General features: G+C 47.3%; 1 protein-coding gene across 2 annotated transcripts in view; it reads left to right on the top strand.

Annotated features, from left to right (window-relative positions):
• LOC103739992 (sulfotransferase family cytosolic 2B member 1-like) overlaps positions 1–14198 on the top strand; it is an 18023-nt gene extending 3825 nt beyond the window's left edge. Inside the window, exons 2-6 of one of the 2 annotated variants that reach the window (XM_029567125.1) lie at positions 5875–6089; positions 7547–7673; positions 7835–7929; positions 12069–12249; positions 13994–14130. In XM_029567125.1, the coding sequence (XP_029422985.1) occupies positions 5886–6089; positions 7547–7673; positions 7835–7929; positions 12069–12249; positions 13994–14109 (723 nt within the window). In that variant the 5' untranslated portion in view covers positions 5875–5885 and the 3' untranslated portion in view covers positions 14110–14130. Of the gene's footprint in view, positions 1–5874; positions 6090–7546; positions 7674–7834; positions 7930–12068; positions 12250–13993 lie in introns of both variants that reach the window. The other variant, XM_029567124.1, reaches the window with a different exon arrangement.
• The last annotated feature ends 1882 nt before the right edge of the window (positions 14199–16080 follow it).

Genomic DNA, 16080 nt, shown 5'->3' on the forward strand with positions numbered 1-16080 from the left:
CAAAATACTTTAGACATTTTCGGCCTTTGGAACAGAGTATGTTACTAAAAGGCCCAAGGACACTGTGAGTTTTAGCTAAGAAACTGGCTAATTTTGGGGGGATCTTTTTTCCCTACCTGCCTAGCCAATTCCTACCTCCTATTCTGATCACACCATTCTCTGAATAGGTTACCCAAACTGTAAATAGGGAATTGGAACAGAGACTGCTCTGGTTTCTTCCAAGCTGGTCAGTGAGGCAGGGTTAGGCAATCGGAGCACCCCTTCAGTGGATCTATCTAAAATACTCCAACATTTCATACTTCTTATCTCTAAGAGGAAAAGCCAGTCCTTGACTGGTGAATAGGAGATGTGAAGAAGTAGAATTACAAGTTCTAGACAGGGAACTAGAAAAAAGTCAGAACAGGGCAGTTTTTATATGTTCATATGAGAATCCATTGGAAGGCTTTTTGATAAGGGCTTCCAAAAGCAACCCTCTATTTATTCCTCCTCATTTTTCTTTTGTCTTCCAAAGCTGGACTCTAGAGTGATGGATTCAGGATTTGCTTTCAGGTATTTTAATAGCTGTTAGAGTCGTTAGAATCAGTGTCAATTCCCTCTCAAAGGCTTCAAGGTAAAATAAATTTTAAAAACATTTTTAAAAAGTCACTCCGATCAAAAGCAGAATTCAATATTCAGCACTGAGTGTACTCTTGAGCACATATTTTGATTTTTGAGAAGTGTTGACTTTGGTGGAATTTGAATTTCTGTACATGGAATTTTGTTTTATTTAACCCTTTGATAGAAAAGGCAATACATTGCTTTTACATTTCCCACAATCCCCCTAAGAAAACTTCTGCAGATCAGGAGTAACAGTTTCCCCTCTTTCTGCCTCAACTCGTGTCCTTTGCCTTGCCTGGTGGAGTCTCTGCAACATTACACACACAAAGGATTCCCTGAGCCATTCACACAGCCGGTGTCCATCTCAGAACAGGGCCTTCTAAGACCATGTACAAGAAGGATGGAGGTGGCTGGGGTAGATTCTAACCAAGCAAGAAGTTGTCATGGGAGAGTCATGAGCTCTCAGGTTGGCTCTGCCCACTCTGTTCCCCTGGGGGGCATCCTTCTTGCCGTGGGCTCCTCATTGCCATGGCTTTCCACTCTCCACTCTCATCGCTGCATCTGAAGCCTCCCTCCTATATCTGCCTGTCACCTGCTGAATAACAGCCCCAAGATGCTCATAGTCTAATCCCCATGGTGTGTGACCTCATGTGGCAGAAGGGACCTTATGGTGGTGATTAAACCAAGGACCTTGACCCTTGACATGAAGATTATCTCGGGTTATGGAGCCCATTGTCATCACTGGTCCCCTATAGAGCTGGCCATGAGGCTCAGAGCCAGGAAAGGAGAGGTGATAACAGAAGTGGAGGCCAGAGTGGGAGACGTAAAGATGCTGAGATGGAATCTGCACAGGTGCCCACTCTGCCTGCACTTCGATTCCAGAACTACAGTGTAATGAGGTGTGTTGTTCTCAGCCATGAGCTTGGTGGTCATTTGTTACATTTTATTTCTTTGTGTGTGTGTGTGTGTGTGTGTGTGTGTGTTCAGATCCACTATGTGAGACAGGGTGGGTGTGGAGGTCAGAGGACAACTTTCAGAAGTCAATTCTCTCCTATATTGTGAGTCCAGGGGATCAAACTCAGGTTGTCAGGCTTGCCAGCAACCTCTTAACCCACTGAGCCATCTGACCAGCCTATTTGATGGTAATTTGTTACAGCAGCTGTAGAGGGTGAGGGGAGTCCAGAACGATGGACACATCGTCCATCCATAACCCCACCCTGGCCATGTCACACCCAGCACCATACAGATGCCAGCCATTCACAGTCAGTAGTAGATGCTCAGGCCACTGAGCATACATACTAACTGCTGAGAACCAGGCTTTGACTTCCCAGAGCTCAGAAGCCCCTGGGCATCTCTCTGCTCTCTGTCAGAAAACCTTGTGTCTGCTGCTACCAACAGCACAGAGTTGCCCCCTTGTGTCCCACCACCCTGAGTTCCTAGAAGCTGCCTGGTTCTGCACAATGGAACAACATCTAGCCATCAAGAGCACTTAATGCCATCCCACTGCAGAGCCAGCTGCAAAGCTCTGCTTCTCCTTTCCTGATCATAAAATCAATGCATGGTGACTTAAGCAGGAAGGTGGAAAGCCACAGCCTTTCCAGAAGCCACTCCCACTCAAGTTCTCTGTAATTCCAGATCCTTGTGGGGAAACCATTGTGTACATGTCTTCTCTCTTCTTGATACAGTCAGGTCGGAATGTGCACACAGTGGCCCCCCTCATCTGTGATTTCAGTTGCCCGTGGTCAAAAGTAATCTAAAAATATTAAAGGGAAAATTCCAGAAATAATGTCTTAAATGTGTGGGAAAACTTCACACTGTCTCTGTCATACCTGGGATTCAAATTCTCCAGCATGCCCGTGCTGCATCCATTACCCTGCCATTCATCAAATTCACTGCCACAGAACCCAGTGCCTCTGTTCAAGTCACCTTCATGCAGCAAAGCACAAGAGCAGTGGCCCTGCCCAAGCGGGATATGCCAAAGAGAACCCTGAAGTTCTTTCCCTGAAAAGGTTCTCCACTGCCAGGCACGGCAGGGACACCTTTAATCTTAACACTCGGGAGGCAGAGGCAAACAGATAGAGTAAGTTCTAGGAAGTTCTGAACTTAGTAAGACAAAATCATCTCAGGTTGCCAAGGTCTATGGTAAAAGCAAATCTGTGAAAATTGTGAAGAAGGAATTCAAGTGACTTTTGCTGTTGCCACAGGATGTGGTCAGTCCTCAGGCATTATATAAAAGGAATTACATTGTGTAGGGGAGAAGTGATTGATAGACACGTTGTCACAGAAAGCACTGGACCAATGGGAAGACTCCAGCCAAGGGTCCTGAGGACAGTGGCGCTCAGCCATGTACTGCAAGTGAGGCTGGGTAAAGTGTTCCCATAACCTGTTACGGTGAGTTTATTGTTAAGCCAGACCAGGCATCGCTATTGCAACATTACTACTTTGCACTTTGCAATGAAAATGTGTCTTGTGGGGACACTGAAACTGTTTCTTCATCAAGCTTTGCCCATAGCCTTGGAACTGTTGGTGATTCCTCCCAGAACACTTATCAGAGTAGATGTCCATTAGGGACTTCCTAATTTATCCCGGCACACTGACCAGCTAGAGTTTGGCAAGTGTGTGAGTCAGCTTTCCCTCACTCTGAAAAATATCCACAATGGCCAGCTTATGAAGAGAGTTTACTTTAGCTCACAGTTCTGGAGGTGCCAGTGCATGGCCCACTGATGCCATTGCTTTGGCCCTGTGATGGCGTCTTAATAGAGAGGACTTGGTGGATCATAATTACTCATCTTATGGTTGAGAAGTACAAAAAAAGAAAAGGAAGGGGTGAAGGAGTAGCTTAGTGATAGAGCATTCACCTCACAAGCACAAGACCCTGGGATTCATCCCAAGTGCCGACAAAAGGGAAAGACACTGGGGGACTAGTTGGTAGAGTGTGCTTTCCTAATATGGACAAGGCCCTGGGTTTGATGCCCAGCAACACATGAACCAGGCATAGCAGCACATGTCCTTAATCCCAGCATCTACACAGTGGAGACCGGAGAAGCAGAAGCAACATGAGATCTTATCTCAAAGGAACAGAGTGGGAAGAGGTGGGAAGGAGGGAAGGAGAGAGAGAGAAGTTGGAAAAGGAGAGGGGGTAGGACGATCCCCAGTGGCCAAGTACCTCCCACTAGGCCCCACCTCATGAAGGTCTCACCACCTCCCAGTGCCTCTGACACATGGGCATTTCAGAGACAGTCTGGACCCAAACTACAGCAATGGCTAGCAAAGTCCTGTCATACTTTAATTTGCTCGCCTCTAGTTTCAATGGGGTCAATAATATTTTGTGTCATACTTAGAAACAGTCCCTGTTCACATTAGTCCTATGAGGTAGGAATCTAGAGTTGCCTTTGGCCAGTGGCTGCTCTGTCATCCCAGAGGGGCTCTGCTCACCACAGCTCTGAGCTGCCCTTGGTTGTGTACATCTGTGTCTGTCACTAGGTTTCTTGCCTGAGCCAAGTGTTGTGCCCCCCGAGCTCCATCCATACTCTGAGGCCTGCCTGCCGTGTGTTTGTTTCTCAGAGTGATTTTAGCACCAAATCGTTTCACTCTGTAGAGATCTGAGGGTATTTTTTTATTGGAATTGTTTGATTTACAAATTAATTCAATTCTCCCTCCCAATTAATTACAATTCTCCCTCTCAAGGGAGACCTGGTCTATTTATTTAGTCAAGTCATCCTAAGGACAGAGGATTCTCTCCATCTGTCCAGCCCACTCCCCATGCCTTCACACAGGCGGCACACTCTTCCCACATGGCTTTTACATGTTCCTTCCTGTGAGTCTGTCACTGCTGTGAGGGGGTTCTCTCCACTTTACACCCCTGACTGGCTACTGTGGACCATATGAGAACTACTGATTTTCTCTCAAACCAACCTTCCTTCCTTCTTCCCTCCCTCCCTCCCTTTTTTATTTATTTTCCTCTTTTTTTTTTTTTTTTGGTCTTTTTGAGACAGTGTCTCCCCGTAGCCCCAGCTGTCCTGGAACCCACTATGTAGACCAGGCTGGCCTTGAACTCACAGAGCTTCGCCTGCCTCTGCCTTCCGAGTGCTGAGATTAAAGGCGTGCGCCACCACACCTGGCTCTTTCTTTCTTTCTTTTCCTTATGGTCCTAGGGATTAAACCTAGGGCTTTGTGATGTTAAGCAAGTGCTCTACCACTGAACAATATCCCAAAATATACCCATTTTTTTGGATGTATAGTCTGAATATGTAGCCCTGGCTGGCCTGGAATTTGCTGTGTGCTGTGTAGACTAGGCTGGCCTCAAACTCAGAGATATCCACCTGCCTCTACCTCCCAAATTCAGAATTAAAGACAAGTGCTATCACACCAAGCCCAAGATATCTTTTTTTTAAGATTTTATTTTTATGGGTATGAGTGTGTTGCCTGCATGTATGTAAATGTACCCATGTCATGCAATGCCGTGGAGGTCAGAAGAGAGCTTTGGATTCCCCTGGAACTGGAGTTAAGGACGGTTCGTAGCTACCATGTGGGTGCTGGGAATCGAACCCAGGTCTTCTGCAAGAGCAGTCAGTGCTCTTAACCGCTGAGCCATCTCTCCAGCCCCCCCCAAAATACTTTTTAACAACATGCTGAGATTGTATGACAGGAATTGATATACTAAGAAATAGGGATTCCGCTGTAAAAAATACCTTAAGAAGTGGGAGTGGGTGGAAGAATTTTGAGGTGCATGCTAGAAAAAAATCCTACCTTGTCATGAGCAGGCAGTTCTAGTAAGAGCTTAGAAAGAAGACAGGAGGGAGCTGGGGTGTGACTTAGTGGTAGGGTACTTGTTTAGTATGTCCAAAGCCCTGGGTTTCACGTGTAGGACCCCCAAAAAGGAAGAAGGCAGAGAGGAGGGGTGAGAAGTATTATAGAGAAAGCCAAAAACTCTTTAGAAAACTCCCAAATGCTTGTGGACAGAATGTTGGCAAAAATATGGACAATAAATGAGTAAATGTTACTGGAAAGATGGGTGGCCCTGGTTATAAAGCGGCAGAGCACTGAGCTGAGCAAGGTTTGGGTTTTATGGTCTGTGGAGTATGGAACTGTGAATGTTGGGAACTGGGCTCTTTTCAGAATCCCTTGTCATCTATTTATGGTGTTAATAACTGTCCTACAAGTCTGTTACCCTAATGGGGGAAAACAACAGAACTGTGGGGGTCCTAGGCAGGAAGCCACCGCCCCCATCGCCTCCCTCCCACTGCTCCATCTCTGTTCTCACCCCTCGTCCTGCAGGTACCACATGGATGCAGCAAGTCCTGAGTCTCATCTTCTGTGAGGGCCATTTATGGCCTATCCACCACCTCCCCAATTGGGCTCGCATGCCTTGGATGGAGCAAACCTCCTTCAGCAGTCTCCTCCCCCAGCTCAACACCTCCTGGCCTCGGCTGCTTACCTCCCACTTGTATGCCAAGGTCCTGGCCCCGGCTCTGATGAAGTCCAAGCCCAAGGTAGGGGACAAGCCCTGTCTTGCTCTTAAGCATTTCAGAATCAGAGTCAGCTACAGTCAGGCTTGGGACAGAGTGTTTGGGGGATGGGGACAAAGGGGTCTCAAGGGACTGGCTTCACCTTCAAGTCCTGGGAAGAAAGACATGGAGTGTAGGTGGGCAGAAATCCCAGAAACAGCAGACCTAGGCTAGAGTTGAGACATTGTCTACATAGCGGGAAGCCTCTGCGGCCAATAGTGCAGCCAAGCCAGAACAAGGAAGTCCAGTGAGTCAGGCAGGTCAGTCCATTGCCCAGGAGATGTGAAAACCAGAGTCCCCCATCTTAACCTGGTGGCCAACTCTGGGGAAGAGAGATTCCTTTATACCTAGGAGGGGAGGAACTGAAGAAATCCAAATACACCTTGCAGAGAGATAGGTCCACACCACCCTCCCCAGAAGTGTCCAAGCTACCAAGAGATGGGTGAAACTTGGACAGGCAAGGCCCACTCACTCATCCTGTTTTCTGATGATTGGCATGGGCTTCCTGGGACCTGGAGGAATGAATGATAATGACCTTTTTTCTGGGGCTTGGCCTGGCCTTCCTGTCCCAGGAGCTCAGAACAGAGCCTTTGCTTGCTGCTTTTTAAACCTGCTCCTGTAGGGATGGGAAGTTGATTCCGCAGCTAAAGGCACTTGCCACCAGGCCTGATGACCCAAGTTCAATCCCTGGAGCCCACAGGTTGTCTTCTGACCTCCACATGTGCACCATGGTACATGTGCCCTCCTCACAATAAATAAAATAATTTTTATTTTTTTAAGTATTTTATTATTTTTTATTTATTTTGTGTGTATGAGTGTATTGCCTGCATATATGTAAGTGCACCCGTGTCGTGCAGTGCCCACAGAGGTCAGAAGAGGATGTTGGAACCTCTGGAACTGGAATTACAGACAATTGTTAACCACCATGTGGGTGCCGGGATTCGAACCTGGGTCTTCTGCAAGAACAGCCAGTGTTCTTAACTGCTAAGCCATCTCTCCAACCCCATAAATTATTTTTTTTTAATCTTTTTGAGACAGGGTCTCCCTGGAGCCCAGCTGGCCTTAAACTCACAGAGATCTGCCTGCCTCTCCCTCCTGAGTGCAGGGACTAAAGGCATGTGCCACCACGCCCGGCCCCATAAATTAATTTTTAAAATGTGAAAAACAACAACAACAAAAAAACCAACCCTGTACTCACAGGAGGCATCTATTTACCAATCTTACAGGACTGTGCTTCCTGCTGCTCAGTGAGCCAGGTCTGGACCATGCCTGGCACCCACCTCACCGTTACAGTGTTTGGGGGCCCCAGCCACCATTGGGCTATCTTTCCCACCATCCCTCCTAGACAGGAGTTGGGGTCCAGGGTTCAGTTACTGTGGATCAGAGCAGCTGGGGAAAGCCCTGAACTTCAGAGCGCTGGGATTCAGGACTCTGTCCACCAGGTGGTGTACATGGCACGGAACCCCAAGGATGTGCTGGTTTCTTTCTACCACTTCCACCGAATAGCCGGCTTCCTGCCCAACCCCAGCTCTTTTGAGGACTTTGTGGATGAGTTTCTCGAGGGCACAGGTAGGTCTCAGGGACTGAGCTGTCTCTTGCCCCCCGCACCTTCTTGTCACCTGGCTGGTGGGCAGTTTCCTTGTTCCAGCCAACCCTGAGGTCACTGCTACTCCTGAGCCCCAGCGCATGCAGCTGTCACTCTGACACCTTCCCTTCTCTTCCTTCCCTAGGCTTCTTTGGCTCCTGGTTTGACCATGTGAAGGGGTGGCTGGGCCTCCAGAAAGACCTGGATTTGCTTTTTGTCACCTATGAGGAGCTGCACAAGGTGAGCACCCCTTCCACACAGTTCACAGGCCACCTGTAGCCAAGTCCTCCTCTGTCGAAGGCCTGTGGCACTCACTCCTCTCTTCTCAAGCACTCTGTGAACCTCATTTTGATAGAACAGGGCAGTGGAGAATCTCTGACTTCTGATTCAGACATAGCCTGACAGAAAAAGCCTCTGGCTTTCCAAAGGTAACAACAGTATGAGATTTTTTTCACAGGAAATTCAAGAAGTTTTTAATGTACCTTTTACAATTTAATACTGGGGGACTGGGAGATAGCTAAGTTGGTGAAGTGCTCCATGTACATGCATGAAGAACTAAGTCTGATTCCCAGAACCCACATATAAAAGCCAGCTTTAGTGGCAAATGCTTGTAATCCCAGTGATTGGGGAGGCAGATACAAGCAGATCCCTGTGGCTCCCTGGCCAGACAGCCTAGCCTATTGTTTAACTTCCAGGCCAGTGAAAGACCCTGTCTCAAAAACAAGGTGGACTCCTCCTAAGGAATGACACCCAAGGTTGTCCTCTGATCTGCACATGCACATGCAGATGTAACACACACATACCCCTAAATACATAATCACACAACTAAGGCATTTTTAGGGGCCAGTTAGATGGCTCAGCAGATAAAGATGCTTGTTGCCAAGTCTAATGACCTTATTTTGGTTCTTAGAACACACCGTGGACGTAGAGAACAGACTCCTGCAAGGATATGCTGACCTCCACACATGCCTTAAGTTAATCATTCAGACTATTAATTTTATTGTTTCGTTTACTCATCAAAGGAATTTTTGATTCACATTTGATGCCATGTGCAAATTGAGATAAGCTCCCATAAGCATTTCTATTGCGTTGATACAGTCCGTCTATCTGCTCCCCTCTCAGCTCCTGTGCTTTCTGACAGAACAGACAGGGCTTCCGATTACTCAGCCCACCCTGGCTCAGCCAGCAAATTCTACGCGTGATGCTGGAGAACCTGGAGTTCTCTGAGCTGTTCCAATATTATGTGTAAACAGCAGGATTCTAGCTTAGAATAACAAGAAGAAATCCAGTTCTTAGCAGGATGTCTTAATTACATGCACAAGGCTGACCTTTCAGATGTCTGCAGCTCTGGTCCCAGGCACTAAGGCCACATGTGCTTAGGGATCTATGGAGATCCGGGATCTGATGGGTCTTAGGGACTGCACACTCCCAGCACAAAATGCCTGTTTGACCTCAAGATATTAAAACAAGATCATGAATAGATTCACATCAGTGGAGGTTTGGGTGTTTCTAACAAAATGAGTTTTAGTACAAAAACTAAAATGCAATTCTGAAGATTTTGGATTTGGGAATAGTATTGGGATCTTTGGCTTTTTGGCTAAATTTTGTGAAAATATGAGGTCTCTGAATGCCAAATGGATCGTGTCTTGAAAGCAAACAAAATAATCCACGCTGGGGGTTTCACTCTTCAGGATTTTCATACTCAGTGTTCAGTCCTTGGCAATTGGTGGTATGGACCTGATTGGATGTGGCTCAGCTGTGGCATGTGGTAGAGCTGAGACCAGACACCCTGGCGTCCCCTCCTGTGTCTCTAGGCTTTAATTTTTATGTCCCTCTCACATCAGGCTTTACTAGGGAAGCGTTTTTCTGGTCTGTGTTCCCGGAACCTACAGTGCCAGGCAAATGATGAGCCCTCAGAATGTTACTAACCGAATGAAAAGCAGATGCTCACTTGGTCATGACCAGCCAGGTGATGCCAGAGTCTCCTCCCCAGAGGCTGAGTTGTCCCACCCAGGCTCTGGCTGGCAAGTCAGGATGATTCTGAAGACTATACCACCATCCATAACAATACCATAGCTTTAGGCTTCAAGAAGGGTTGGTTCTGTAGCTCCTGGGACATTTACTGCTGTACTGAGAACTTTGACCCCATCAACTAATTAGGTTTGTTTCTCTTTGGTTCCTAAGATCAATCTATCAATCTCTACACCCATCAGCTATCATCTATCTATAGCCAACTATAAATTCACCCATCTGACTAGGCAAGCTGGCACATCCCTGAAACCCCAGCACTTGGGAAAAAGAGGCAGGAGGCCCACCCATCAGTTTGAAGCCAGTCTGATAGGACCTTCTTTCCTTGTTTAAAAAAAAAGTTTTATATTTTATTTATTTTTTTTAATTTTATGTGTATGCATGTATTGCCTGCATGTATGTAAATGCACCCATGTCGTGCAGTGCCCTCGGAGAACAGAAGAGACTGTTGGATCCCCTGGAACTGGAGCTATGGACAGTTGTTAGCTGCCATATAGGTGCTAGGATTCAAACCCCAGTCTTCTGGAAGAACAGTCAGTGTTCTTAACTGCTGAGCCATCTCTCCAGCCCCCTGGTTAAAAAATTTTATGGGACTGGATAGAAAAGTCAGTGGTTAAGAGCACTGGCTACTCTTGCAAGAAACCAAGTTCAGTTCCCACCCACTACATGCTGGCTAACAACTGTCTGTAACTCCAGTTCCAGGAAATCTGTCATCCTTTTCTGGCTGTGTAAGCAGTGTATGCACATGGTGCACTTACATACATGCAGGCAAAATACTCATACACATAAAATAAAAATAAATTTAGGGCTGGAGAAATGTCTCAGCAGTTAAAAGCACTGGCTGTTCTTGCAGAGGACTGAGGTTCAGTTCCCAGCACCCACATGGCAGCCACCATCTGTAACTCCAGTTCCAGGGGATCCGATGCCCTCTTCTGGCCTTGACAGGTACCTGCACAAATGTGTACATGCAGAGACACATACACCATAAAAATAAAAATAAATCTTAAAAATTTCACTTATCTGCTCACCATCCTTCCAGCATCCATCCAATCCACCCGTTCATCTACTGTCAGTTACGTATCTATTCATCTATCCATTTATCTGCCTATCCATCATCCATCAGTCTAGTTTTTTTTTCCTATTTTTACAAAGTCCAGATTATATTACAAGTAAAATGTTTTACAAATTGGACTTAGGACATTTCAGTGCATATATTTTCCTATGCATTCATTCTTTTTTAAAAAACTTTAAAAAAAATTTTTTTTTGGTCTTTTTGAGACAGGGTCTCCCTGTAGCTCCAGCTGTCCTGGAACTCACTATGTAGACCAGGCTGGCCTTGAACTCACAGAGATCCTCTTGCCTCTGCCTCCTGAGTGCTGGGATAAAAGGCGTGCGCCACCACGCCCAGCTCAACTTTAAAATTTTTATTACATTTATTTGTGTATGCACACACGTATGTGTGGGGCAAGCATGTGTGTGTGCGCGTGTGTGTGTGTGCATGTATTCACATGCCACAGTGCACCTGTGGAGGTTGAAGGACAACTTGCAGGAGTCCATTCTCTCCTTCCACCATTTGGGCCCTGGGTATCAAACTTAGGTCATCAGGCTTGGTGGCAGGTGCCTCTACCCACTAAGCCATCTCATCAGCCCTTCTTATGCATTTTTTTTAGATTTAAAAATTTTTAATTTTTAAAAAATTTTAAGGCCAGTCTTGGTGGCACACACCTTTAATCCCAGCACTCGGGAGGCAGAGGCAGGTGGATCTCTGTGAGTTCAAGGCCAGCCTGGTCTACATAGTGAGTTCCAGGACAGCTGGGGCTACAGGAGACCCTGTCTCAAAAAATACCAAAATAAAAAAAGTCAAAAACAAAAACATTTATGTGTATGAGTGTTTTGCCTGCATGTATATGTGTATCACTGTTGTGCAATGCCCACAGAGGCCAGAAGAGGGTGTCAGATTTCCTGAAACTGAAGTTTCAGACAGCTGCCATGTGGATGCTGAGAACCAAACCCAGGTCCTCTGGAAGAACAGCCAGTACTCTTAACCACTGAACCATCTCTCCAGCCCTTTTTTTAGATTTTTAATTATGTGTATATGTGTGGGGGTTACGTACACATGAATGCAGGTGGCCATAGAGGCCAGAGGTATTAGATCCCCTGAAGTTGGATTTACAGGCAGCTGTGAACTCCATGATGTGTGTGGGTCCTGGAAACCAAAGTCAGGACCTCTGCAAGAGCAGTATGACCTGTTAACTGCTCAGCCATCTCTCCAGCCCCTGCTTGTTTTATTTTTAATGTTTAAATATGTATTGCAAATACATATCCATTTCTCTGGGTCTTTCTGGATCCAGGAACCTCGCTTCACCATCCAGAAGCTAAGTGAGTTCCTGGGGCACCCTCTGGGACCAGAAGAGGAGGACGTCATACTAGAGCACTGCAGCTTCTCCTTCATGAGCCAGAGCAATATGGTCAACTACAGCCTTCTGTCCAAGGAGATCATAGACCACAGCCAGGGCAAGTTCCTGCGGAAAGGTATGGGTCTTCCTCCTGGCATCCATTCAAACTCCCAGGGCCCCTCTTGGAGCAGATCAACCCTTGTTGTAGATATGGTTACAGCCCCCTAGTCTGCTTGTCTACTTGCATTCAACACCTTCCTCTCTCATCTTCCTCATCTCCATAGTGACGTGAGTGTGATGCTTTCCTTACTAAAGGCATCAACACAGTTTTGTCACAGAACAAAAATACTCAAAGCTTACAGAGGACAGTCCCAGCCCTGTGGCATTCTCCCCTGGTGGTGCCATCATGAAGGGCTCCCATCAGCTCCAGGCTACAGCTCTAAAACCTTTCCTCCTGGAGTCCACAAGCCCCACTTTGCAATCACCTGTAAGAGAGTGCCTCAACTCTATCTCTTCCAATTGCTCCATTGGAAAGCGCCTTCACCATTATCGTGGGAAGCAGGCTAGCACTGCCAGAGTGCAGCCCTCCCTACCACAAATTGTGAAGGATGCACAGAACCCTCACCATCCCAAAGGTTCTAGAGCTTCCCTGCTATGCATGTCATAAAACTAACATAGCAGCCAGATATGGTAGCTCATGTCTATAATCCCAGTACTTGGGAGGCTGAGGCAGAAGTATCATCACAAGTTTGAGGTCAGCCTGGGCTACATAGTGAGTTTGGCTCCAGGTAGATGGGTTGTAGCCAGGGTCTTTGTCTACCTGAGTGTCTGTGGAATGCTTGGACACTGTGTGAGGCTGCCTAAGCCAGACATATCTGGTCACATCACTGTGGCAACTAAAACATGCCTTGCTACTGTCCCTGAAGAAATCCCTGGCATACCAGGACCGCTGTCCCGTGTGTGGATCAGGCCGTCTTTCACAGCAGTTGGAACAGTGGGAGCTGTCCTCAAAGCCTGCAGCAAGTCAATTTCTCAGGACAGGTCCTAGGGGCCATGGACCCAGGCACCGGCCCCATCCTCCATTCTTCTTCTGGAGCCCAATGTGGCTTCCTGCCTCTTTCATGCCTGTGGCTCCCGTATCCCACAGTCTCTGGCTGCATCAGTCCGGGCTCTGACCACATATCGTATTTATTTATTTATTATTTTATTTATTTACTTTTATTTATTTATTTAGTTAGTTAGTTATTTAATTTATTTTTGGTCTTTTAGAGACAGGGTCTCCCTGGAGTCCCAGCTGGCCTGAAGCTATGTAGACCAGGCTAGCCTTGAACTCATAGAGATCTGCCTGCCTCTGCCTCCTGAGTGCTGGGATTAAAGGCATGCACCACCACACCTGGCTCTTGAATATTCTCTTTTTAAAAAAATTTTTTTATTTTTAGTATATAAGTATTCTGCCTGCGTGTAAGTGCACCTATACCTGCTTTGCCTGCAGAGGCCAGAAGAGGCCATCTGACCCTCTGGAACTGGTGTTATGGATGGTTGCCATAGCTGCCTATGTGGGTGCTGGGAACCGAACCTAGGTCCTCTGCAAGAGCAGCCAGTTCTCTTAACCACTGAGCCATCCCTCCAGCTCTGCCATACTCTCTTTCTGAGGACACCAGCCACTGGATTAGGCCACCCTTGTGACTTCTTAACCTATTGCCAAATAAATTCATGTTCTAGGTACCAGGTACACTCAGCCACTTTCTGAATACAGATCAGTGTGCGGTAATAGGGAGACAGTTGCCAGTTTCCTTCCCAGAGGCTCCCAGAGGCTGTAGTGTATTATTGATGTCTGTTTTCCCTAGCCAGACTCCCTCCATTTGTCTTCCTTCCCCCAGGTGTTGTAGGGAACTGGAGGGAGCATTTCACTCCTGACCTAAACAAGAAGTTCAATGCTGTCTACGAGGCCAAGATGGGTGACTCTGGCCTCTGCCTCCCCTGGACCATGGACTGATGCCTCCTGACCCATTCAGCTTATGGGACTGACCTCCCAACCTTGGCTGTGCTGTGCCCATGGTTTAGCAATAAAAGCCTAGCTTTCTATATGCAGACTCTCCACTCCAGCCTATACCTGTGCACTCCAATGCCCTTCGCCTTGGGACTTGAGGGAGAACTAAGACCTCCCCCTAGATCTCTTTGCTGTCTGGCTCTCTGCTAGGCTGCAGTCACAAAACTCTTTCTTCAGGACCCCAAATACAACTTCCCTAGACTTCACTCAGGCATCATTCATCTACCATGGCCAAGGCAAAGATGTAGGAAAGAGGGAGGGGGCTGTGGAATTCACTGGGGGACCAAGTCCAGCCTAGGGAAGCTGAAGTGAGGACTGAAAGTGAACACCAACCAAAACAAGTAATGGGAAAGATCTCCACTCACTCACTGAGAATCCCAGAGTATGTGGGCTGCCTACCCAGATGGCCACCATCCCAGCCACATGTCCAAGGTAGAAAGCCACTGCTCTAGGAAGAAGGGCCAACAGTACTAGACACCGCTGGACCCCACTAAGTGGAGCCAGCAATGTTCCTTTCAGTCTTCCCCATGCCTGTGTGCTACATCTACCTGCATTCCACATGGCACTGGCAACAATATGGGAGGGAGCTAGTCTGACATATAAAGTGCCTTCATCCAAGCAGCTGATGCCAATACAGTTGATTCAGAGCTTGGTCCTGTTTTCATTCATAGCCAGCTCCACCTGCAGTCTGCCCATGTGTGGAAATGAGCTCAGCCCCCTGGATTCCGGGCCTTGGTCCAGCTATCAGGGAGGGCCCCTGGGTTTTCAGGACAGAGCAGTGTGATGATGTTCCCTTCCCACTACAGGGTCACAGCTCAGCCTGGAGGAGCCATGAGAGTGCATGAGACTCAGGAATCTGCAAGGTCTAGGTGCACAGCTGGCAGCTACACCCCTCTGCCTGTCCCAGAATGGAACTCTGAGGCTCGCAGATGCCAAGACTCTCCACTCTGGCCACTGTGGCATGTGTGCCCAGTGATCAGTACCAGCCATAGCCCACAAGCAGGGACATGCCAGGTCTGAGGCAGGATGCTTGAGTAAGATGACTGACCAATTGCCCTCTCAGTCTGAATGCCCAAAGCCATACCTGCCTCAGACCACCTGGGGCATGAAGGAGGGCATCCTGGAAATGAAACACAGAAGCAAGAAAAGGCAACCTGAGGGCTAGGGAGGCAAACCCTGTTTCTGATTACTTGGGCAAAAATTTAGATCCATCCAAGAGGCCAGAATGACCACACTCCAGTGTCTGCGGGTAAGAAAAGCCTGAGAGTTGGGGCATCAAGGCATCTATGGTGGGCCCTGCCTGTAGAGGAAACAGGCTGTCTTGCACTGGGGACTGAACCTAGGACATCATATATGCTAAGCAAGAGCTCTACAACTAAGCTTCATCCCCAGCCCTCTTTTTTGTTTTGTTATGTTGTTTTTTCGAGATAGAATCTCCCTGTAGTCCCAACTGGCCTAGAACTCTATGTAGACTAAGCTGGCCTCCGTCTTATAGAGATCCACCTGCCTCTGCCTCTTGAGTGCTGGGATTAAAAGTGTGTACCACCATGCCCAGATTCCCAACCCCCTTTTGTTTTATATTGTTTTGAGATAGAGTCGCACTCTGTAGTTTAAGTTGGTCTGGAACTCACTATGTATCCTAGGCTAGCCTCAAAGTCATGGCAATCCTCCTGCCTCAACCTTCCAAGTGCTGGAATTACGGGGATGAGCCACTATCCTTGGTTTAAGGCTGATCTGTCTGTCTGGTTGTAATTTTCATGACTGAAAAACAGGGATCTCAGATAATGCAACAACAACAAAAAACCTTGCGTGGTGGCGCACGCCTTTAACCTCAGCAATCAGGCAGAGGCAGGAGGATCTCTGTGGGTTGAAACTCATCTGGGGCTACAGAGAGACTCTGTCTCAAAAAGACAAAAA

This window comes from Nannospalax galili, unplaced genomic scaffold, assembly GCF_000622305.1.
Source record: "Nannospalax galili isolate Female #2095 unplaced genomic scaffold, S.galili_v1.0 scaffold459, whole genome shotgun sequence".
NCBI lineage: Eukaryota > Metazoa > Chordata > Mammalia > Rodentia > Spalacidae > Nannospalax > Nannospalax galili.